General features: G+C 42.0%; 1 protein-coding gene across 1 annotated transcript in view; it reads left to right on the forward strand.

Moving 5' to 3' along the window:
* The window catches only part of Dpp4 (dipeptidyl peptidase 4), a 79,012-nt gene that overhangs the window by 11,780 nt on the left and 43,908 nt on the right, over window positions 1–23,324 (forward strand). The window contains exons 3-7 of the mRNA XM_051166683.1: window positions 15,098–15,193; window positions 15,786–15,877; window positions 17,211–17,291; window positions 22,763–22,815; window positions 22,936–23,008. Coding sequence (XP_051022640.1) covers window positions 15,098–15,193; window positions 15,786–15,877; window positions 17,211–17,291; window positions 22,763–22,815; window positions 22,936–23,008 — 395 coding nt within the window. The remainder of the gene's footprint in view (window positions 1–15,097; window positions 15,194–15,785; window positions 15,878–17,210; window positions 17,292–22,762; window positions 22,816–22,935; window positions 23,009–23,324) is intronic.

The raw sequence follows: 23,324 nt of genomic DNA on the forward strand, positions 1-23,324 counted from the left end.
TTCCCGCCCTGGTTTGTTTTCATGACACTTATTTACTACCTACTGCTGACTTCTTTGCTCCCAAGTCTCTCCTTTTAGGATGCAGGCTTCCGAGGAGTCAGTTTCTTGTGTTTTCTTCGGTTATATCTCTAGTGCCCAGAGCATTGATTACTTACTCAGTGAATTAAAGCAGAGTTAGAAAAAAAAAAAACTTTTTTTTTTAAACACTTGTTTGTGTGTGTGAATGCTTATGCCAGAGCTTATGCGTGGAAGTCAGAGGACAACATGAGGTTCTCAGCTCTTTCATTCCATAATATACAGCCAAGTATTAGATAGAGCTCAGGGAGTCCTGTGTAAGTGTGGGAGGGGGATAGAAGGACCCAGATGAGACAAGAATGCTGCAAGAAGATCAATAGAGTCAACTAACATAGATTCATGGGAGCTTACAGAAATAGAAGTACCATTCAAAGAACGTGCATGGACTGGACCTAGGCCCCCTACACATATGTCACCTATGGGCCCTTTGATCTCCATCTGGGTCCCCTAGTAAATTGAGTGGATACTGTCTGTAGCTTGGATCCAGTTGACTACTTTCCATCACTTTGCCCTAATGGGGCTGCCTCGTCTACCTCAGTGGATGAGGAGGAGTTCGGTACTGATGAGACTTGATGTGCTGGGGTGGGTTGGGTTGGGAGGGGGACGGGGGGAAGGGGAAAGAGGGTGGGAGGGACTGGAAGGAGAAGAGGGAGGGAGAGGAGGCTATGATCGGGATGTAAAGTGAATATATAAATTAAAAATAAATTTAAAAAGAAGTACCAAATGATAAAAAAAAAAAGTTCATAAATACAGACTCAAAGCATCTTACACAAGATAATCTAAAACTACTATTTGTACGGTCTCATTAGTTTGACAAAGGAGCATTCTCTCTCCTGGTATAATTATAGTCTGATGAAGAAAGAGACTTTAGACTGTGTATTTAAATAATGATATGAAATGTCCTGACCAATTGACCAAATATCCTGCACAGAGCATAAGTGTAAGCGAAGACAAGGAAAAAGAGGTAAGCTTGGGCTGAGCAGCAATGGATTGATCAAGAGTCCTGATGACGGATGGTGAGAGGAGAGATCCGAGGCTATAGACACAGACTGTGTATTTGTGAAGTTATACTAGCACGGAGACTAGGCAGATGGCTCTAAGACGTAGCAAGGTCTGGCAAGCATTTCTCTATGAGTGACCCCTCCCATGCACACTTAGGATGGGGAAGAAGTAAATAGTGAAGAGAAACTGAAATGCTTGAAAGGCAAAAGACGAGATGGAGGGTGTGAGGCACAGGACGGCCAGGGGTTGTCAGATTGTCACAAGGGCAGACGCTCCATCCCTCTGAGCTCTGAGAGAAGGAGTAAGCAAACAGGACTGCCAAAGTCACAGCAGTGATGAGCATGGCGGTACAAGACAAGTCCCCATGTGACATTGATGTAGAAGAAGCTGTTGATTTTTTTAAATAAATAATATTATACACTTCAAAATATATTATCATGAGACACGCATCATTCAGCATTCTGTAATTTGAGAGTCTAGGAAACTGTTTTAAAAAGCGGACTAGTTTTTTTGAGAGTTTAGAGAGAAGATGGTGAAAACCCCATGAAAGGGAACATCAGGTGGATCAGCTCCTCCCAGGGGTGTCATCCTCACCACACATTCCAGAGGATGCTCTCTGATTGTGAAGAGACAACTGTCACTCTTCACGCCTCTCGGCCTGGAGAGACCAGTCAACTGAGAGTTGACTGACTATTTCAATTAGCTGCAAGCCCTGAATTCACCCCTCCATAAGGCCTAAATCACTCCTACCAGTTCACAAAATCTGCTCTCAGAGCATTTACCATGTGCAATTACTTGCCCAAATGTTTAGAGAGGTTTAGAAGAAAGTCACAAGCAATGGAGTTGATTGCCTGTTCAGATGTGGCTGAGGGGAAGAAGGTGGCAGTGGCAGGTGGAGGGGGCGTTATTAGTCATGGCACTTTGGTCACAGCTGTCTGTATGCAGGGAAAGGCTAAGGTGAATAAGTGTCTGTATGCAGGGAAGCTGTCTGTATGCAGGGAAAGGCTAAGGTGAATAAGTGAGTTAATAAAATACACAAAGCCTAGAACTATCCAGCATGCCAAGAGAATGCTAGAGGAATCATACATGTGATTATGGATTCATTTTCAAAGTGCTTTTGTTTCTTAACAGTCCCAGAGGTTAGAAAAGCAATAACATTTACCATGTGCCCCATGGAACAAAAAATTTTGCATGGTAAATCCTGGAAAAGGAGACCATTTCTATGGGACATTTTCCAGTGATTGGTTTTCCTTGTCCTCTGGATTAGGAACATCTGTCCCAAAGAGTAAGTAGCTTTGCTAATTATGCTTATAAATATTTCTGGAAAGTTCTTCAGTGAGTCAGTACTAGGGTTTTCCAGCTTCCCTAAATGATGATATTCTTCCAAATACCAGTTGATCGCTCCAAGCTTGCATGATGGCACCCTTCACCAATGTCTCTCCATAATTATGTTCGGTTGTTTGTTATCAGAGAAACTACCTCCTAGGGTGAAGCAATTTGGTCTGTGGGGCCTTTATCTCTATACTATTAAGATTTTTTTTTTCCTTCACTGGTTTCTTTCTTATCTCTTCAGTTTACACTGTCAGGCAGCTTTAGCAAGGCATCAACACACCTGTTGTATTAGTTTAGACCTTTGTTTGTATGTCTTTTTTATTCCCAAGAGAGTTCAATGAAAAGGGTGAGAGAGTAGCTATAATCAGAATAAAGGTTAATTTTACCTCCAAATGCAATAAGCAAGCCTGTAGTCCTCTGTAGAATTGGTTCCACATGTGAAGCCTCCTGGACCATCTCTTGCAGCAGTCAACATGGCTCACAGTTCTCCACCAGGGGCAGCATTGTTTCATCTTGACCCAAATACAGAACCCATTTGCCTCCCGCTGCTCTACGGGGCCATATTCCTGTTGCTTCCAGGCCATCCACATCCCAGTCTCAGTGTCTGTTTGTCAAACCCAATCTTGAGTGGTGTGCTTTGTTTTACCGCTCACAGTTTTTGATAAATGTCTACACACTTATTTAACACTCCACATTGGCCACCCGGTTTTGTCAGTAAGGTCTTGTGGGAACACAGCATCACTTCATTCATTTACAGGTTTGCTGCAATGACCTTTGAGTTACAAAGGCTGACTTTGAATAGCTACAACAAAGGCCAGATAATTTATAGGCCACAAAACCCAAAATATTTCCCACTCAGTTACCTAAGAGAAGTTGTGCAACCCCAGGTCTAGCTAAGCTGTTGCAATCCTACAACTGATATAGACTTCATTTCTTGGTTAGATGAGTAAGTTTCATGATAGCCTAGAAGTCACAATAGGTGTTTAAGGAGATATTTTAATATAAAACAAAAATTGGTTGTACAAGTGCAAAATGGAGGAGGAAGACTAAGAAAATGCTAAGTGTAGGAGAAAGCTGTGTCTAAGGCATGGGAGCACAGACATTCTGAGCTCAGGACTCTGAGGTATGTATTGAGCCTAACTCTTCTGGTTCTTCTGGAAGGCAAGCCAAACCAAATTAAATAGGTTCTATAAAGGAGGCTGGAGGCTGAATGGGTGCAGCTATTGGCAAGGATCAGCAAGGACTAAAAGAGTTCTTCCTCCTCTCCTCCTGGTGTCTGGGCTTGCTCCAAGTTTTCTATTAGCAGAAGTTAACAGGGGCCCTGCAGACACCTAGATTTTGGAAATACACCACAAATCTCCTCAGCATTATGAGGCAAAGAAGACTAGTAAATCTGAAACAGGAAGACAACACAGGAGACTGAAAAACTGGTGCAAGCTTAGAGAAATGGGCCTATTGGAGGCTAGTGACAGGCCAGAACCTAATTTCTTATTGACTCTACTGAGAGCAGATTGTGCTTTCTATCTCACTACCACTTGGAAGTCCTGCGTTGGTGCTTGTGGCTACTGCCTCTGGGCTTGTGATTATCTGTCTTTATCCTGTCATCCAACATCTGTGTATGTGCCAGGTAGTGTGATATGAATAAATAAAGGAGTGTCCCCAGAGGAGCTTCCACTCAATCAAGATAGCCAGACAGCAACAAGAGGGTAAGAGAGCTATGGTATTAGATGCTGCTAGGGCTAAGGAAACATGGGAAGGAGCATCCAATCACTTACGTCATCTCCTTTTAACTAGACTCTTTTTACTCTGGGAAATATGAGTCATGACTTTGGTTGTTTCTCATAATGAACATGTGAAGTGTAATGGACGTTAACGTTTTGTTCTTTGTGTTTAGTACCAAGCACAGGGTCTTACACAAACCAGGCAAGTGCTTTTACTACTGAGCTAGATCCTCAGGCAGATGGCTGTGTTCCTTAATAAAGTTTGCTCATCCAACACTGATTCTGAGGTAGATGTTTAAAGCACTGGGTTCCAGTATTTTATAGTCCCTGGCTAACTGTCCATACCATTATCAGATGCTGCTTGCTGCTTCTGGGATGGCTCCTTTGTTGGGAAGGACATCTGCTGGCTGTGACTATCTTTCAGCCTCTTGTATAACCAGAAAAACACCATTGTTTATTTACCCCTCATCTCATTAACTCCTGGGTTTCCTTTCATCCTTCCTGAATACTCTTGACCTGTACTATGGATGCCAGGCATGGTTTTAGGTGCACCGGAGGGAGCAGATGATGAACTTGCACATATTTTAGGAGTTTTCTCGTAATGGGCTCTGACTATCATACTATGACCATTTGGGATTATTTCATCTATGGTCAGTATCTAAACCAGGTGTCTCCAGGGTCTTGATGTCTTTTTTTTTTTTTTTTTTTTTTTTTAATGCTTAAAGTTTCATGCCTTATTAAAAGAACTGGCCAGGGGAGGCACACACAGATTACAAACTGGCAAAGAAACTTGAGGCTTCCTAGAGAGGCAGCAGGCCGGCTGAGTGAGAGAGTACTCAAGAGGCCTGGTTACTGTTTGGGGCATCTTTTCATGGAGCTTAATGAGCTAACTACTATGGCTTAAGGAGGATGTTTTTATATTTTGATGGACAGATTTAGTTTATATAACCTTTTGTCTGCAGAGCACATTTCTTGCTCTGATGTTCCTGGTTTTAGTCATGTGCCCATCTAATTATGAATAGGCATAAGATGTTAGTAGGGCATTCTCCCTAAAAGTGCACTCAGAGGTTATAATATTTTATTTCATATGCCCCAGACCAGTGCAAACTGGGGCAACCTTCCCATTCCCACACCTAGATATGTGTAAAGATATATAAGCATAGAAACTGTCCATGAGAAGGGAATCACTGATGTTTGCTTTGGACATAAAAACACTCCATTGTTTGGAGTGGGCGTGCAGGCAACTCAGGTGGGGTTCCAGGGTTGCTAGGAGCACTTCTTAAAGCAGGGTGTGTGTATATTACTACCAAGTACAGTTGCAGGTGTTTAAGCTGTTCCTTATTATTACATGCCTCAGTCAACACAGTGAAATTTAGTTGGCTGCTATTTTCTTGACTTTGAACTTAGTCTCATCATCACTACTAGGTGCTCCAGAAACTTTTTAGTCTGTCTGTCTGTCTGTCTGTCTGTCTGTCTATCTATCTATCTATCTATCTATCTATCTATCTATCTATCTATCTATGCATCCTGACTTTCTACAGAATGCTTGGAACAGCAAAATAATATGGACTGTAGAGCTTCCTAAATTCTAGGTCTTGAATAAGCACATTAGATATGTTACTTCATTTCATATTGAAAACTCCCCTCAGCTTTTTAATGCCATTATGTTAATTTTGTGGATTGAAAACTTGAGTCTTTTTTTAACTTTTTAAATTAATTTATTCATATTACATCTCAACTGTTATTCTTCCATCGAGTCTTTTTTTTTTTCCCCCGAGACAAAGTTTCTCTGTGTATCCTTGGCTGTCCTGGAGTCACTTTGTAAACCACGCTGGCCTCGAACTCACAGGGATCCGCCTGCCTCTGCCTCCAGAATGCTGGGATTAAAGGCGTGCGCCATTGCGGGTGGCCAAAAAGCTTGAGTCTTTAAATGTCTATCTTAGCTATTTTGTGTTGCTATTAAAAAAAACAACAACAATGATTAGATAATTACTAAAACAACAACAACAACAACAACAACAAAATTTTCTCACATTTATAGAAGATGAGAAGTCTAGGATCATTGTACTAAGTAGATGTCTCCTCAATAGCAGGAAGCCAGAAGGGCAGAAGGACGCGTTAATTCACTCCAGCTCTTTTATACAGTTCTGATTCCCCCATGAGAGCAGAGTGCTTGTGACTCAGTCACTTTACTACAAGCCTTGTCCCTTCTTTTCATTTTTTCTTTTATTGAAAATAGATTCTTTTCGTATACGACGTACCTGATTACAGTTTCCCCTCCCTCCACTCCTCCCACTTCCTCCGCACCTCTCCTCCTCTCCAGACCCACTGTCCCTTTCTGTCTCTCATTAGAAAAGATCAGGCCTCTAAGAGATAACAACCAAGCATGACAAAACAAAATGTGATAAGACAAAGCAAAAACCATCACCTCAGTGCTGGACAAAGTAATCCAACACATGGAAAAGAACCCCAAGAGCAGGTACAAGAATCAGACACCCACTTGTTTACACACCTATGAGTTTCATAAAAGTATTACGCTGAAAGCTGCAATATATGTATATGGAGAAGATCTGGTACAAATCCATGCAGGCCCTGGGCTTGTTGCTTCGATCTCTGTGAGCTCATACAAGAAGTTTTCCTTAGTTGACTCAGAGGGCCTTGTTCTCCTAGCGTCCTACATCCCCTCTGGCTCTTTTTGTCTCCTCCTCTGTGGGAGCTTCCTGACCTCTGAGAGTTGGGATTTGATGGAGATTTAGAGTTCTGTATTCCAAGGACTCTCCCTCTTCACATCACAACAGAGAGTAAGTTTTAATTCCTGATTTTTGAAGGACCTTCAGACCAAAGCATCCCACCACCCTAAAATTCATGTTCTTCTTCATGCCAGATACATTCAGTTCCCCCTCTTTAGTCTCAGAAGCTAATTCTAGCATCCACTCAAAAGGCCCATGTGAAGAGCCTCATTTAAATCAGGAGTGAAACTCAAGACTCATCCTGAGGTAGACTTTCTCCAGCTGTGAAACTGAAATCAAGTACATCACGTGCCTTAAACTACAATGGTGGGAAAGAAATGTGATAGGGGTTCCTATTTCAAAAAAGAGAAAAGGGCAAGAAAGAAGTAGGTCCTAGGTAAGCCCAAAACTCAACAGGCAAAGCTTCACTAATTCTTCTGTGTCCTGAGAAAAACATTTGGCTCAGTACTCACTTTTAGACACACGAAGGCAAGTCATGTCTCCTGGTAAGTACAGCCCACACCTTATCTCTTATGGGTTGGAGCCTTGTGCCTGTGGCTTCCCCAGGATGGCATTTCAAGCTAGTTTCCCACTTCCAGGCCCAGTTCAAGAACCTCATGAACAGACATGACCCCTTTGCTTTACTGAACTTTGTCCTCCTGGGGCTTTCTAGAACCTTACCTAGGCAGTAGTTCTATCTATAGGCCCTACGGCTTTCTGAAATAACCTTGAGGCTGGTAACTGCCATACCTGTGAAGGTCATGTACCATGTTTATCTGTAAAGATGTTCTGCATGTGTGCCACCAAGGATTATGACCAGTATCTTCCAAAGTGGCCACTGAGCCACCCCTAGACCTAGTAGAGCCACACACAAGGCAGCAGAAGAACACTACACCAGAATTCAGGGAGTATAGATTCAAGGCAACTCCTAGTAGTGAAAACTGAGTTTCTGTGGGCATGCAAGGCTCCTATTTTGGTATGGCTCCTTGTCTTGACATGCCCACATCTGTGATGAGAAGGCCAGCGCCAATAATCTCCAGCATGCATTTAAAGTCATTCTTCCAGTTTCTTTGTGAGTGATGTTACGGTTTGTGATCTCTGAACTTTAGGTGTTGAAAATTTAACTCTCAGTGCAGAAGTGTGAGAAATGGGCCTTACAGCAAATGTGAGGTGGTAAAGGCTCCACTCTCAAAAGTGGGTTATTGTTGTGTTTGCACAAGTGGGTATTTTATAGGAACAAGTTACACTTGCCCTTGCCATATCTTGAAGACTTCATTGCCATGCAATACCTTTTGCCTTTCTATGACACAGCAGCAAGGTGCCTTCAAGACATGAACAAATGAACTTGGACTTCCAGGTCTCCAGAACTATAAGTCAAGCAAACATTCACTGTTCATGTCTTACCCAGCCTGTGGCGTTCATCTGGAGCACCTTACCACAGACCGGAGCACACAACCTCAGGCTCCCTCCTTGTACACTGACCTTGTATCAAATAATTATTTGTCCATACCCTTGGAATTCTTTCCACATATACAATTTCATCTTTATTACCTAGTCAAGCTAATTTTTTTCCCAAGTATTTTAAGTTCTGTTTCCCTTTTGATTGCCAGCAATGTCTGTAGTTCATGTCTTTATTCTTACATTTTACTATAGGCAGTTAGGACAACCCACTGAATACTGTCAACAATTTGCTTAGAAATATCTCCCACCAAAGTAAGATCATAGCTCCCATATTCTACTTTCCAGAAAGCCCTGGAGAACAGACGCAAAGTCCTTTGCCATTGTAGAAAAGTATGACATTTCCTCTGGTTTTCAAAAGGATGCTCCTCATTTCTAAGACCTCACCAGAGTGATCTGTACCATCCTGATTTCTCCTACCATTCTTAACTATCACTTAGAATAATTTCAACGAAGACTTAGGCTTTCTCTGAAGTACTGTCCTTTGGAGCCTGTGCTAACATTGTCACACTAACAGCATGAAGCATATGTGGCATGTGCTTCAAAACATTTCCAGGCTCTATCCATTACCCAGTTCCAGTGTTGCTTAGCAACTCACCGCTTTTCTGGTACCAGTTCCTGCATTGGTCACTTCGTGATGCTATGACAAAATATCTTATCGAAGGCCGGGGGTAATTATAAAGAACAGAAATTTGTTTCTCACAGTTGTAGAATCTGGGAAAGTCAAGGTCAAGATACTAGTCAGTTCAGCATTGGCTAAGAGATTGCTCTTTTGATGACACCTTCTACCAGCAGCCTCCTCATATGGGGGAAAATAGAGGAACTCACTCCTTCTACCCATCTCATAAGGTGCCAGCTCATTCCTGAGAACTGAACCTCCAGGACTCAGTCACCTCCCTCCAAGGCTGCACCTCTTAAAACTACTGCAGTGGCTTAGATCTGAGCCATAGCAAGGATGCAGCAGTTCCCTAAAGGCAAATTCAATAGCCAAGTCTGTGCTCAAACCTAGGTCCTTGGCTTTCAAAACCACCCACTACTCTATTCTTCTTGTGCAATGGCTCAGTAGAGATGGGAGGTGGCTGTGTGGTTCAGTCCTAAGGTCTGAGAGGCCTGTCCATTAATTGCTTTGTTTTTTTTTTTAATGGAAAAATTTCCCTTTGTCTGTCAAGACTGTTATTTTACAAGAGTGAATTCTAAAGTAACACCTGTTTTATTTCTTTGTGCTCATCATAGAAGCAAACATTAGTGTGGAATGTTGACTGGTTGCCATATGGCACCCACAAACTATAACCAGCTACCTCTTTTCCCTGTTTTTTTTTTTTAAAACAACTTTATACATTTATGAGCTGTAAGAAGCATATTTCTTTTTAAAGGTATTTCATTGAATATTTAATTTCCAAAACAATTTATCTTTGCAAGTCGAAATTTTTACAAATCCAAGCTTGAAGAGTTAAAAGATTAATGACGAATGAGCATAATAAATTAAAATGTAACACTTTACACATTAGGTGACATCGGCCAAAATCAAGGCTGCTCTGCAAAACCATAGTCTCCCTTACCTGGATTTTATCATTCTGGGATCACTATTGATCTAGATGTAATTCTGATCCTGAAGATAGGATTCCTTATACTCAACCTTTAGGGAGAATTTATTATTAGTCTGATCCACTTTAAATGCTGCTATTCTGATTTTTATGACTGACAAATGGCATTTTCGCACGGTTGATCCTAGTTGTTCGAGCCAAAGGAGTAAGGCAGAATACAGCTACTCTCATCCTAAAATTCCAAATTAAAGAGGATTGCATTTCTTTATGAGCCGATGAATAACATATGATTAACTGCTTTCCTTGGCTGGCACAATGCTTTGAACCAATAAGTCAAGTGAACGGCATGTCCCAGGTCGCACCACGGAAACCACAGGAGCAGCCAAGGACCTTCATCTGTTGCTGCAGCCGTGCCGTGCCCTGTCAGGGAGCAAGGACAGGAGGAAGGAGAAACACGAACAGCAGCGCAGCCTGTATGAGTTTGACAGGAGAGGTTGTACCTTGGCAGCAAACTGGGAAGTTGATAAAGGTCAAAACCTGGACTTGGCACTCACGTTTCACAGAACTCGCTTATCTAGATGTTTCCAAACTGTCTTCCAATGTGTCCTGCTTATCACATGGCAAGACAAAAGGACAAAACCCAACAACAACAACAACAAAAAATCAAAACCTAAAAATACAAAAACAGAAAAGCAAACCAGCACACACACATACTACACACACACACACACACACACACACACACACACACACATCATGTGTGGTTCTGCTCCAGTGTGGCCAGGCTCTGCAAGTGTTTGTGAATATATAGAAACTGGTTTGCATTTGGCTTGCTGAGCACTTAGACGAACCTAACACAAGGCGAGGCAGGTGTGGGCCCTGCAGGGCCATGGCGGCAGTGAGCCATCCTCCTCCATCACAAGACTCACAAGGAATACCAGGAGCAGAAGGAAGCCTGAGTGAGGCACAGAGGAGGGGCTTAGAAAGCTATGGACTGATGAGAGAATGAACTGAACAGTGCCAGTGCCCAAGCAGTGCTAAAAGGTAAGCGTTCAGTGGGGAAGGCGGCGCCCATCCAATACCAGCCCGCTGGATACAAGGTGACCTCAAGGGAACTTGGACTCAATCATTACTTTAAAATATTAATTGCTTAATTAATCAATAAGTTATTAATTAAATTTTTACTATTTTAAACAAGAAAACCAAGGGAAGCAAAGTTCCATAAAACATCATTTAAATAAAACAGAATTGTGTGACCTATTATCGGTGTCCATCCATTTCCGTTTCCCTTCTTACAAAACCAAAAACCAATGATGTGTGTTCTGTGGTGGTGCCTCTTTCGTTATATATCCACGTATATGTGTACATATATGCGTTTCCTTCCCTCTTATGGGTAAATACCAGCTCTAGGCCAGAAGAGACTCAGATGGTAAATGCTACTGATTTGGGACTGTTTGGGACTCTTTTGTGTGGTTGGTAGAATAGTAGCACTTTTTGTTTCTTTGTTTGTTTTTCTTTTTGTTTTTCAAGACAGGGTTTCTCTGTGTAGCCTTGGCTGTCCAGGACTTGCTTTATAGACCAGGCTGGCCTCGAATTCACAACGATCTGCCTGCTTCTGCCTCCCGAGTGCTGGGATTAAAGGCGTGCGCCACTACTGCCCAGCCTAAAACTTGCTTCTTCATGATTTGATGTAAGAAAGAATAGCTGGATGGGCACAAACAGTTAGGTTGTTCCTTTCTGCTGTTTTGGCAGTACAATGCTTAACTTCTTGTTTGAAGGTGACTCAAGGATGGGTTTTGCCCATTTGCTGTATTTCTGCTCATAAATATCATTATCTTAACAACATACAGGGTGACACGTGGGGTTGACCTGAAAAACAAGTGGATTTTCTATGTCTCTTTATCTAACAGGAAAATGTAGCAATTTAATCTATAGAAACAGAAGGTTTGATGAACAGATACAAGGTACTGCCAAAAAAAAACTACTGTTAAGAACTTTGTTTGAAAGAATAGTTTCTATAAAAGAATTACTTTCCCACAGGCTGTGAAAAGGGAACATGGAAGGGACAGCTTTTAATGGAATGCTTGCGATGTGCCTGGTGCTGTGGGTGGTTGTCTCCATGCACGTGAGATCACTGAGGATGTGGAGAAGGATATTAGGCTCTCTGCTATTAGTTTCTGGCATCAGGGACACTAGTCACTTTAGTTTCTGTGTAATAGTTATGTGATGGAATCTTACATCAAGTAATAAAACGTGTGTGTGTGTGTGTGTGTCCCCTTCTACCATCTAACTGAGCTGTGCCAGCTGTAGAGAGTTAAAGCAAAACAAATACCCCCCCATCCTGCTTTTTAAAAAGCACATGGCCTGGCTGAGAAGACTGCATAGAATGGTGGTGTTCTGACTGCTAAGAGTGGCGTTGGTGTCTATACCACAGGTTTTAGTTTAACTAAACAACAATAATATGTTACCCAGAGAGGTCTGCGACTGTCTCTGGTATGGTTGGTTTTTGTTTTGTTTTGTTTTTAAACCAGGTTTACAGTATCAGACATGAATTCCCTCCTGTGGAGTGGGTCTTGAATCAGACAGAAGGTAGTTACCCCTATAACAAATAATTGTGCCATGGTGGTAATGCAGGGACTCCTTCTTACTTAAAATACCAAGTGCCCAGCCTTTAACATGACATAGATGCCATCCCTCTGAAGGCCCAGTGAACATTGTAGAACCAGCCAGAAAATAAGGAGACAGGTTGCATAATACAATGACACAGCTATTTCAACCTTGGACAACAACTGCAACTACCCGCACAAGACTGGACCTGTCAACACCCAGTCATGGATGAGAGAGGAACCCTCGGATCCCTACCATCCTGGCTAGTGATGGATTCTGAGAGAGAGAGAGAGAGAGAGAGAGAGAGAGAGAGAGAGAGAGAGAGAGAGAGAGAGAGAGAGAGACAGAGACAGAGACAGAGACAGAGACAGAGACAGAGACAGAGAGATGCATCCGTGGTTTACCCACCAGCCTCCAGTGGGTAGTTTCTTATCCATGCTCTCTTAGATGGCCCTGGTTAAATTCAGTGGGTGGCAAAACAAAAGACGTGAACTCGAAAATAGAACTTGTAGCACAGCATGATGGCACACGCCTTTAATCCCAGCATTCGGGAGACAGAGGCAGGCAGATGGCTGTGAGTTCGAGGCCAGCCTGGTCTACAAAGCGAGGGCAGGACAGCCAAGGCCACACAGAGAAACCCTGTCTCGAAAAACCAATCAATCAATAAATAAATAAATAAAAAGAATTTGTATGGAAACATAGGAATTGCCAGGGGAAGGTGGCTGACAGCGATCAGAATGCATTGTATACATATATACATTATTTGAAAGAATACATTTAATTAAAACAATAGCTTTCAGCACAAGTCATTAAGTGATAAGAGTCAAAAGACTACGAGAAGCAAATTAGAGGGGCCAGAATGGGAGGCGAGAGACAGAGAAAGACAGTTGAAGCCTTTGCAGGGAAGTGGTTGAGGCTGAGGAGCAGAGGTGGGAAAGCCGCAGAGGGCACCTGTGGTCACTAGCAGATCACAGGACCGAGTGAGACAGCATCTGCAGGCAGTGGGCATGACTGTGACAAGAACGCTGTATCCCTGTATCCCACAGTGGAGGCCTGCCTGCCAGTGCCGAGCAAAGACCTTCAGAGGCTCCTGGAGGCAGCAGGGAAATGCGGGGGAGCTTTTGAGGACAAGATCACCAGGCTGAAAGGCGTTCGTTCTGTTGGTGGTATGGTGGAGGGACAGCAATTGAGAACTCGAAGTCCCAAAACCTAGAAAACACATCTCTCAGGAAGACTCGACAGGGTCATTTATGTGGAAGTGGAAGGAAATAATAAAAATGATAAAAAAAAATGATTTTGGGGACCAGCAAGAAGACCTGAGTTAGATCACAGCTGCAGTACGGAGAAAGGAAAGGACCAATTCACGTGAAGTGTATTCTTGCTTTCGTTCATATTCCATGGGACATGTGTGCTTTCTCTCAAGCAACACACACATGCACACAGAAAACAAAACAAACAAACCACTATCACCACAATTTGTTGTTTTTTGAGACAGGATTTCTCTGCATAATCCCGGCTCTCTTGGAACCACTCTGTAGACCAGGCTGGCCTGAAATTTACAGATTCCCTTGCCTCTGCCTCTGAGTGCTGGGGTTAAAGACGCGTGCCACCACTGCTGGGGTCCAGTAGGGAGGATTTTAAAAAACTGATTTGAAGAGGAGGGACTGCTTCTAACACAGACCTGGACGCTATTGCCTATTCATTGATTATTTCCCTCTGGTGGGGCGGCCATGTCCACCCACAGAGGAAGAGGATACAGGTAGTCCAGATGAGATTTGATAGGCTGAGGTCAGATGGTAGGGGAAGAGGGCTCCCTCCTTCTGAGGACTAGGGGAAGGGGGAGGGAGGAAGAGGAAAGGAGGGTGGGACCAGGAGGAGAAAATGAGGGAGGGGCCTACTATCGGGATGTAAAGTGAATCAACTAAAAATAAACAAATTTATATTTTAAAAAACTGATTTGAATTTGGGTCCTGACTAGCCGAATGTAGAGCCTCACCGATTCCAGGAGTTCAAGGAAGAATAAAAGCCAAGATCTGTATGTACCAAAGGTCTCTGAAGAACAACAAGACTTAGAATGGTCTGAAGGCCAGAGCAGAAGGGGATCTGGCCCTGCACCCTCTCCTAGAGTAGACACTGGCCTCATGCACTTATTGACTCGAAATGAACATAGTTGAAATGAAATGTGCAATAACTCAAATCTAGGTACCAGCTTTTAAACAATTAGTACAAAAAACCACTATGGAAATTCTCATTAATAACATTTCAATATTGGTTACGTGCTGAAATGATAATATTTTTACATGTTGTGCTAAATACAATATGCCATTATAATTAAGTTATCTTTGTCTTCAAGTATGGCTGCTGGAAAAATGCATTCATTACATTTCTGTTGATACCGCTGATCTAGACATGCTCCGTGAAACTCGCTTCTATAATAGTAAACACACACTCGCTTTATACTTAAAGGGATTCTTACTGCACTTACCTAATCTAAAATCTTTCAAGACATATTTTGCACTCATTCTGTGAGCTTATTTTAACATTTTGTGATCAGGTATATTATTTTACACCAGACTTAGCTACTCTGTCTTACTGAGTATTTTTCCTCTTTTTGTTTTCCTACCAACAGACGATGCGGCAGCTGACAGCCGCAGAACTTATTCACTATCTGATTATTTAAAGAATACTTTTCGAGTCAAATCCTACTCCTTGCGCTGGTTTTCAGGTAAGGCTTTTGTCTCTCGGGATGGGAGTGTCAGGCTTGCATTCATTTTAGTGAGCTTGGCTTGCAGAGGGCGTTGGTCAGTGAGAAGATACAAGCCTCGCTTTTAAACCGCCACGCACGCAGAGCATTCATTCTTACGTCGAAGTGCAAAAGAGAGCCTGATGGTGGTGGCAAACACTTTTAATCCCAGCGCTCTGGAAGCAGAGGCAGGTGGATCTCTGAGTTCAAGGCCAGCCTGGGCTGGGCTACAGAGTGAGTTCCAGGACAGCCAGGGCGACACAGAAAAAGCCTGTCTCAAAAAAAAAAAAAAAAAAAAAAAAAAAAAAAAAAAAAAAAAAAGAGTACAAAGGAGAAGACAGGAGGAAACGGAAACTGAAGTATTTCTTTGCAATATGCTGTAAAGAGTTCAATAACATATAACATGAGTGATGGACGTATGAATGGGCATTAGTACAGTGTTCTTGGTTTTTGTTTGCCCAGCATAGAACATTTTTGTGCCCTGTGGGAGCTTGATTTTTTTTTTTTTTAAATTTGCTTATGGAAGTGTTTAATAGCAACTTGTAATACTTATCTGGCCATTTTCTCTCTTTAGATCATGAATATCTCTACAAACAAGAAAACAATATCTTGCTATTCAATGCTGAACACGGAAACAGCTCCATTTTCTTGGAGAACAGTACCTTTGTATGTTTAGTCACACATTTAGTTCATGTATGGAATTCTGGGGACTGTTGTCATTTCTTTTCCAATCATGAGGACTCACTTCTCATCCTGTTGGACTCTGCAGCACACGGCCCAGTGGATCTTTCTCTCCTTCTTGACATACTCCCCACCTTGGCTACTTTTAGTCTCCTTTGATGATTCCTCCTCTACTTGTGTGTTTGAATGTAAGTGGTCCTCGGGCTTTGTCTTCACTCACTGGCCCCTCTCTTCACTCTCTGGGTGCTCCCCTTTGGGTAAAACCTCAAGTCCTCTCGTGGCATGGCTGTTTGTCCTCCTGTGGCATGGCTGTTTGTCCTCCTGTGGCATGGCTGTTTGTCCTCCTGTGGCATGGCTGTTTGTCCTCCTGTGGCATAGCTGTTTGTCCTCCTGTGGCATGGCTGTTTGTCCTCCTGTGGCATGGCTGTTTGTCCTCCTGTGGCATGGCTGTTTGTCCTCCTGTGGCATGGCTGTTTGTCTTCCTGTGGCATTGATTCTCACACATCTGTCAGTACTAATCTCTCAAGATCCAATTTTCACTTTCCAAGAGCCTGCTAGCCGCTACACACATCCCTGGGCATATTAGACTCAGCAGCCCGAACTACACTAGTTTTCTCCCCACCCCAGTGTCCTAGTCTCTCAAGCCGTCATACTTTTCTTGCTTAAATCTCAATCTTGGAAACAATCACTGGGTCCTCCAGGTCACTTAAGCCGGAAACTCCTTTAATTTCCCAGCCATCCCCTACATTAGCTATGCAACACTCTATGCATTTCCTCCTCTTCGTTCCAACTACCTCACAGATTTTCATTTTTATTGTGCCTATGGCTCCATTGTAAAGACCAGACTGATACAGCACCCTTCTCTTCCTTCTGATCTCAGCCATGTGTCACCAGCGTATCTTGTGAAAAATAAACAAAGTAGATACGCTACTTTCACCTCCACGTACTAAAAGCCTTAGTTTGTGGTCCATGGCCTGTGTTTTTGTGATGTAATGTCCTCCCATTTTTCACCGTGTTGGCACAGCCATGCTGTATTGGGGTTACATGCAACCCTCGAACACTCTAAACATGCACATTCTTTTCCATGCTGGCTCTCTGTCCCTGAACACTGCCCCTTCAGTTAATCCTCCCCTCTCTGGATTTCTGACAATCATGGATGCCCACCTCACATGACTGTCATTTGTGTGGGTGACTGTGTTCTCTCTTTGTGACTGGGCATCTCCAAGGCACAATCCACATGTGTAGGGTTCCCTCTACCTAGAGAATGGTCAAGGATCGTTTGAACCATTCAATTTTCTTTCTTCTACTTGACCAACAGGAAAGCTTTGGAAACTCTGTAAGTGACTATTCAGTGTCGCCCGATGGACTGTTCGTTCTCATAGAATACAACTACGTGAAGGTAAAGGATCTGCCTTCTTATGCGACATTTTAAAATCCAATGACTGTGTTGTCTTCTAACTGGCTTCAGGTATAGGCATGTTTGAGGGTGGTGTCTAGTCACATCACTGACATAAAAACTCAGTCAGCATCAAGTGTGTGTTCTCTTTTATAAATGACAAATCTACTGGGTATGTTCAAAGAATGCATTTTAATGATTTTAAAATACTAAAAGGCATAATCAGTACATTAGGAATACTTATGAATAGCTTAGTAAAACATACCATAGGAGTTTATGATTATAATTTTAAAGTATCTTTGTGTCTGACTTCTACACACAGTGATCTCATCCAGTACTTCCCACTGCTCAGACTATATATATATATATACACACACATATGTATATATATGTATATATATATATAGCCTGTTTATATTTGTGTGTGTGTGTGTGTGTGTGTGTGTGTGTGTGTGTGTGTGTGTGTATGAGATGACCTTCAGTAAGAGCTTGCTTTAAAGATGTTATCATCCAAGCCGGGCATGGTGGCACACACCTTTAATCCCAGCAGTCGGGAGGCTGAGACAGGTGGATCACTGTGAGTTCGAGGCCAGCCTGGTCTACAGAGTGAGTTCCAGGACAGCCAAGGCTACACAGAGAAACCCTGTCTTGAAAAACGAAATAAACAAACAAACAAACAAACAAAAAGATATTATCATCCCCATCTTCCAGAGGACACTCTGGACAAAGCCCCAGCCTACAGCCCAACCTTCCTCAAGCCAGTCTTGAATGGAGTTTCAGCTCTAGTCACAAAGGTCCTACTAGGAACATTCCGCCTCGCCCAGTCACCCTACTGAATAAAGTCTTTCAGGCATTTAAAAAGGTTACCATCAAATCATGCATTCCTCTTCATGGCCAACCATCACTTTAGCTGAACGTTTTAGTTTTGGAGGTTGAAAACAGTTGTCGGGTATAGAGACTTTGAAAGAGGGTTGGAAGGACTGAAACTCTAGAGATACTACATACTGAAAACAGAATACAAAGGCAATGGTTCCTACTCTTGATTTCCCCACCTCTGGGATAAATAATGTTGAGTGGCCTTATCTCAGAGACCAACCCTGCTGGATTCCAGCCAAACCAAATGTTCCCTCTTCCATTTGCCACCTCAGAACAGTGTCGCTCAATTGTACTGTTTACCTTGGACCTAATGCACGGGCTTTATTTCCACGCAGCTAAATCCATCAGCTCTAAGCAAATCAGATGTCTGTATCTCTTTTACACATCTGTTCTCGGTTAGTGTGCTTGTGTGCATAATTCAGTGCTTCTTGTTTCAATCTCCAAAACAAATGTGCGTGAGGAAAACTTTAAAGTCCTGATGCCCAGCTTTAATCTTCCTGCCAATCAGTTTCACTTGTTGGCATTAACTCACTGTCAGAATTTTCTAGAGGCGTAGATTATTCTAATAAGCGACCAGGGCTGTGCACTGGTGGGTAACGGTTATGAATATTAAAAGCTAATGTGTGGAGGTAACGTATAAGCAGGATGAGAAAACCAGCTCAGGTTACTTTTCAGTCTGGATTGGCATGTGTGGTGTGATGCACTATCAGATACAGCTCCCTGGCTAGCCATAGACATCAGCACTAGTGATGCATGTTAGCACGTTTCCATCACTGATTTCATTGTGCTTTCTAGACCCTCCTATCCCCTCCGGGCAGTAGTCTGTGTGTTTCCTTTACATTCTAACTTAGGTTTAGTTATACCTGTGGTAGCTATACCATCCAGGGGTGTCCCTTACAGAACAAAACAAAACAAAACACAGCAGCACAGCCAGGGCACTGCAGAGCCTCTGTGCATGGACCTCAGTGGTCTGCCATCCGAAGCACCCTGCCTCAGGCTCAGCATATTTGATCAACACTTCTCTTCCTTGTTGTGTCACTTTAGAGTCACATGGCTCTTTTTCTTTCTCAAGCCTCACTCCTGTGCCCATCCAAGAGCCAAAGTACTTGTTATTTCTTTCTGCCGGAGCCTTCCTTCCCCATGTCTTCCAGTTTTCTGTCTTTATGAGCTCCGTCCCAGGCTATCTTGGGTCACTTTCGTACGGCCCTCTATCATTGTGCCGATCCCACACTCTCTCTCTCTCTCTGATCCCACACTCATCACTCTCTCACATTGCCCTCTTTCATTTTCCTCTTACTGTTTACGCTGTTTTGCTATTTCTTTGCTTGTTTATTGCCCGTCATATTTCTTGCAAGTTTCCCCATGTTTTAGTCTTCACTGTATTCTAGACCCTAGGACTGGACCACATAGTAGATGTTCAAGACATGTATATTAGGGGAATGCATGGTTTATTGCAAAAAATTGAACTCTTAGGTAGCTGCAAACAATGGACTATATCCACTCTCCCCCCCCCCCAACTTCTCTCCTGAAAGTACCCAATAGAATTTGAGGGTAATAGCATCAATTTCTTCATAAACATCTTCAAAAAAGGAAAAAGCTAATTTTATTGCATCTTCTCAGACATGTAACGCCCAGTGTTCTTTTTTTTTTTTTTTTTTTTTTTGATTTTCGAGACAAAGTTTCTCTGTCTTGGACTCACTCTGTAGACCAGGCTGGCCTCGAACTCAGAGCCACCCAGTGTTAGATCCTGCTCCATCACATTTTCCATCACTATTTCTAAGTTGTAACTGAAGACTAATGAGTGACTGATTCCGTGAATGAATAGGTGTCCTGCCATCTGTACAGATGCTCTCCCAGTATCTCTGCCACACACTCTGGAGATGGAGCTGTGGTTTCTGTCACATGCTGATAATGCTTCATGGTCTTGGAAGCACTTCACACACAGTCACACACACCTGCCATTGTTGCTTTTGTTATCTGGCTTTCCTCAAAGATAAAACTAAAGTTTCGAAAGCAGCTTGTCTGATCCTTATAAAGTGGAGACTTTGGCTTTCAGGGTGGGAGACATCAGAGCTTACAATCTTACACTTGACCTTTCCTGTCATTGTATTTTAGCTTCTATTTTAGCTGCACTTTTTCTCTTGCTCTCTGTGGCTATCCTCCACTAAGAACTCAGCCCAAGAATCCTGTTTCCCAGAGGTCTCGGTCTCTGTCTCTGTCTCTCTCTCTCTGTCTCTCTCTCTCTCTGTCTCTCTCTCTCTCTCTCTCTCTCTCTCTCTCTCTCTCTCTCTCTCTCTCTCTCTCTCTCTCTCTCTCTCTCACTTTCCTTGCCTGCCTCCATTATAGCTCGTGGTAGATTTTATTGTGGTTTTTGTTTTGTTTTGTAGTACACATTCTTGTGTGCTCGGCTTAGTTAGGAGGAGGCCTTTAGTGGGAGGCAGTGTCAGTAGGTAGGTCATAGCACCAGTGTTTATACACTAAGTAGACTGATAAACATATTTCATCTTATACCTCATGAGGATTTTGTCATGATCCCAGTCTTTCTTAGTATTTCTAGACTTTACCACACCTTTTGGCTTTGGGAACTATTATGCTTGGGGTTGCCAAGAAACAAGCATGAGGCGTGTTGAAGTAATCCTGGATCCAGGAAAGGAATGTACAACTTACAAGATATGGGAATTTAATAAATACTTGTTGACACGAGGGTGTAGGAGGGTGAGGAGTGATAAGTTGCTAAGGCTAGGAGCCCTGACTGCATCTCAGCTTTGCTACCATGTAGCCAATTTCCTCCTTATTGGCAAAACCTAAATTTTGTTTCTGAAGCTGCACAATATTGTTTGCTCTAAACTTCAGCTATCTACTGATAATAAGACTTGCTTTCTTACCCATGCAACCATTAGAGAATGCAAACGCACACACAAGGACTTTCAAAAGTACCTTTAATTTTATTGAATATACACATATAGATGCAATTTTCCCCAACTGTGAGGGTGTGCTCATACACGCCATATATTACCCTCTCTGTTTTTACTTAGTTTTCTAAAGTCTAGTCTATTTCTCTGAAGTCTCTATTAATTCATATGATTCTATGAAAATACTTAGGGATCTTTTCCCAGTTACTGCATACTCTATTGAAATGGAATGTGATATTGTTCCTTCCAAGTCATAGCTCTAATACATTGCAAAATTGATAGATATTTGGAGCAGCCTTTGTTTTGCTGTAAGTAAGCAAAAGGTCCCTACATACTTCCTCACTTTCCATTCCTCAGTCCTATATTGAGGGTGGTCCATTGCAGCAACACAGGAGCCAACACTGACACATTATTATTAGCTCAAGGCTACAGTTTTACATTGGGTCCTTTGTTAATTGTGACAAGCGTGTATCCAACACTGAGGAGGCCTGGAAATGAGAGGTCTCCTTGTGGGAAGGCCCCTGTGATCTGTCTGTTCTTCCCTCCCTGCAGCCAACCACCACTGTCTTCACAGTTTTGCTTTTTTTTGGAAGTCATATAATTAGTTCAGTATGCAACCTTTCTGATTGCTTGATAGCTATTTCTTTTTATCACTGACTGGTGTCCTACCACATTCTCTGTCACACTTTGTTAATCCATTCACCTGTTATTGAAGGATATCTTAGCTGCTTCCAAGTTTAGTCAATTCTGACTAATGCTTCTTTCTGTAAACATGTCTGTTATTTTAAATACTAAGAAATTTGCAGATAAAATCATTTGAATATAGGATTTTTCTTTATTTTTACTCATTGATTTATGTGTTTATTAGCTGTGGGGCTAGTTCAAGAAAAATTTCCTTGTTTCTATGCTTTATGACTTATTGAAAAAATGTTCATAATAGTCTCAATCTTTTAGTAATTGTAAAGTCTGTTGCTGTGTCTCATTTTTCATCTCTAATAGATGAAATAATTTCTTATTTCTTTGTTATGTTAACTATGTAGCAGTTTTCACTGTCTTATGGAACCAACATTTGACCATGTTGATTTTCACCACTATATGCTTTGTAGTTCATCCTGGTCTTTACTATATTGTTTCCTTTTCTTCTTTCTCCCTTGGATTTATTTTGTTTTTCAAGACATGCATATATTAATTTTTAAATATAATTCCAGATAGCTTTAAAAAAATCCCAACACTAGATGTTTTCATTATTATTGTACAAAGCATTAAGTAATCCTCCTCATCATGACCACCACCAAAGAAGCAATCTTAAAAATTTAGAAGTGATGTGGGTAAAATGTGAAAATGTGTGTGTGTGTGTGTGTGTGTGTGTGTGTGTGTTTCTTAAACAGGCACTCTTATTGTACTACGCTAAAAATAATATCACTCAGTATCAAAACCAACACTTTGCCACTCAGGGAAGGACCTTGGAGGAGCTAATACAAAAGAGAACAAACTCTTCATGGCTTATTACTAGATGATTTCAAAGATATTTTTGATTCCAAAATTCTCAGAATTTAAGGAATGATAATATATGTTGAAATTTGAAAATTATGCACTGACCTGTTACCACACCTGTTGTTATCTTGAGCAAATGGCCAGACCCCCATCAGAACCCCAGAAGCCTGAGATGTCTGTTTTCTCTTGCAGCAATGGAGACATTCCTACACAGCTTCCTACAGTATTTATGACTTGAAAAAAAGGTCAGTGATTTCCCCTATCAAGACTACTGGACTGTTCAAACATAATTTTCAAAGATATCCTACGCAGAGTTTTTTTTTTTTTTTTTTTTTTGATGACGTATCCTCTTATCTTTTCTCCAGACAGCTGATCACGGAAGAGAGGATTCCAAACAACACACAGTGGATCACATGGTCACCAGAAGGTCATAAATTGGTTAGTATATTTCTCCTGCTGTCAGAAAAAGAGCACCTGGAGTCTTTCATAGGCAGATGACACTGACTGTAGTATAAAGTAGATGTGTGATAGCCCGTACATTAGTAACGCGGGGTCATTACCCCAAACAATATTACTAGCCTAACAAAATAGAGTTATTAAAAGTTCCAGACATCTATTACAGAGTTGCTTATTCACTAGGGGAAAATGCTTATTGGACTCTTCAGTTCCCCTGGTCTGTTGTGCTTGCATATTTTGAGTTTCTCTTCAAAATCACTGTAGATATTGTTCCTTTTCCAGGGTGCTAGAAGAATGT

Source organism: Acomys russatus, chromosome 24, assembly GCF_903995435.1.
Source record: "Acomys russatus chromosome 24, mAcoRus1.1, whole genome shotgun sequence".
In the NCBI taxonomy this organism is placed as follows: Eukaryota; Metazoa; Chordata; class Mammalia; order Rodentia; family Muridae; genus Acomys; species Acomys russatus.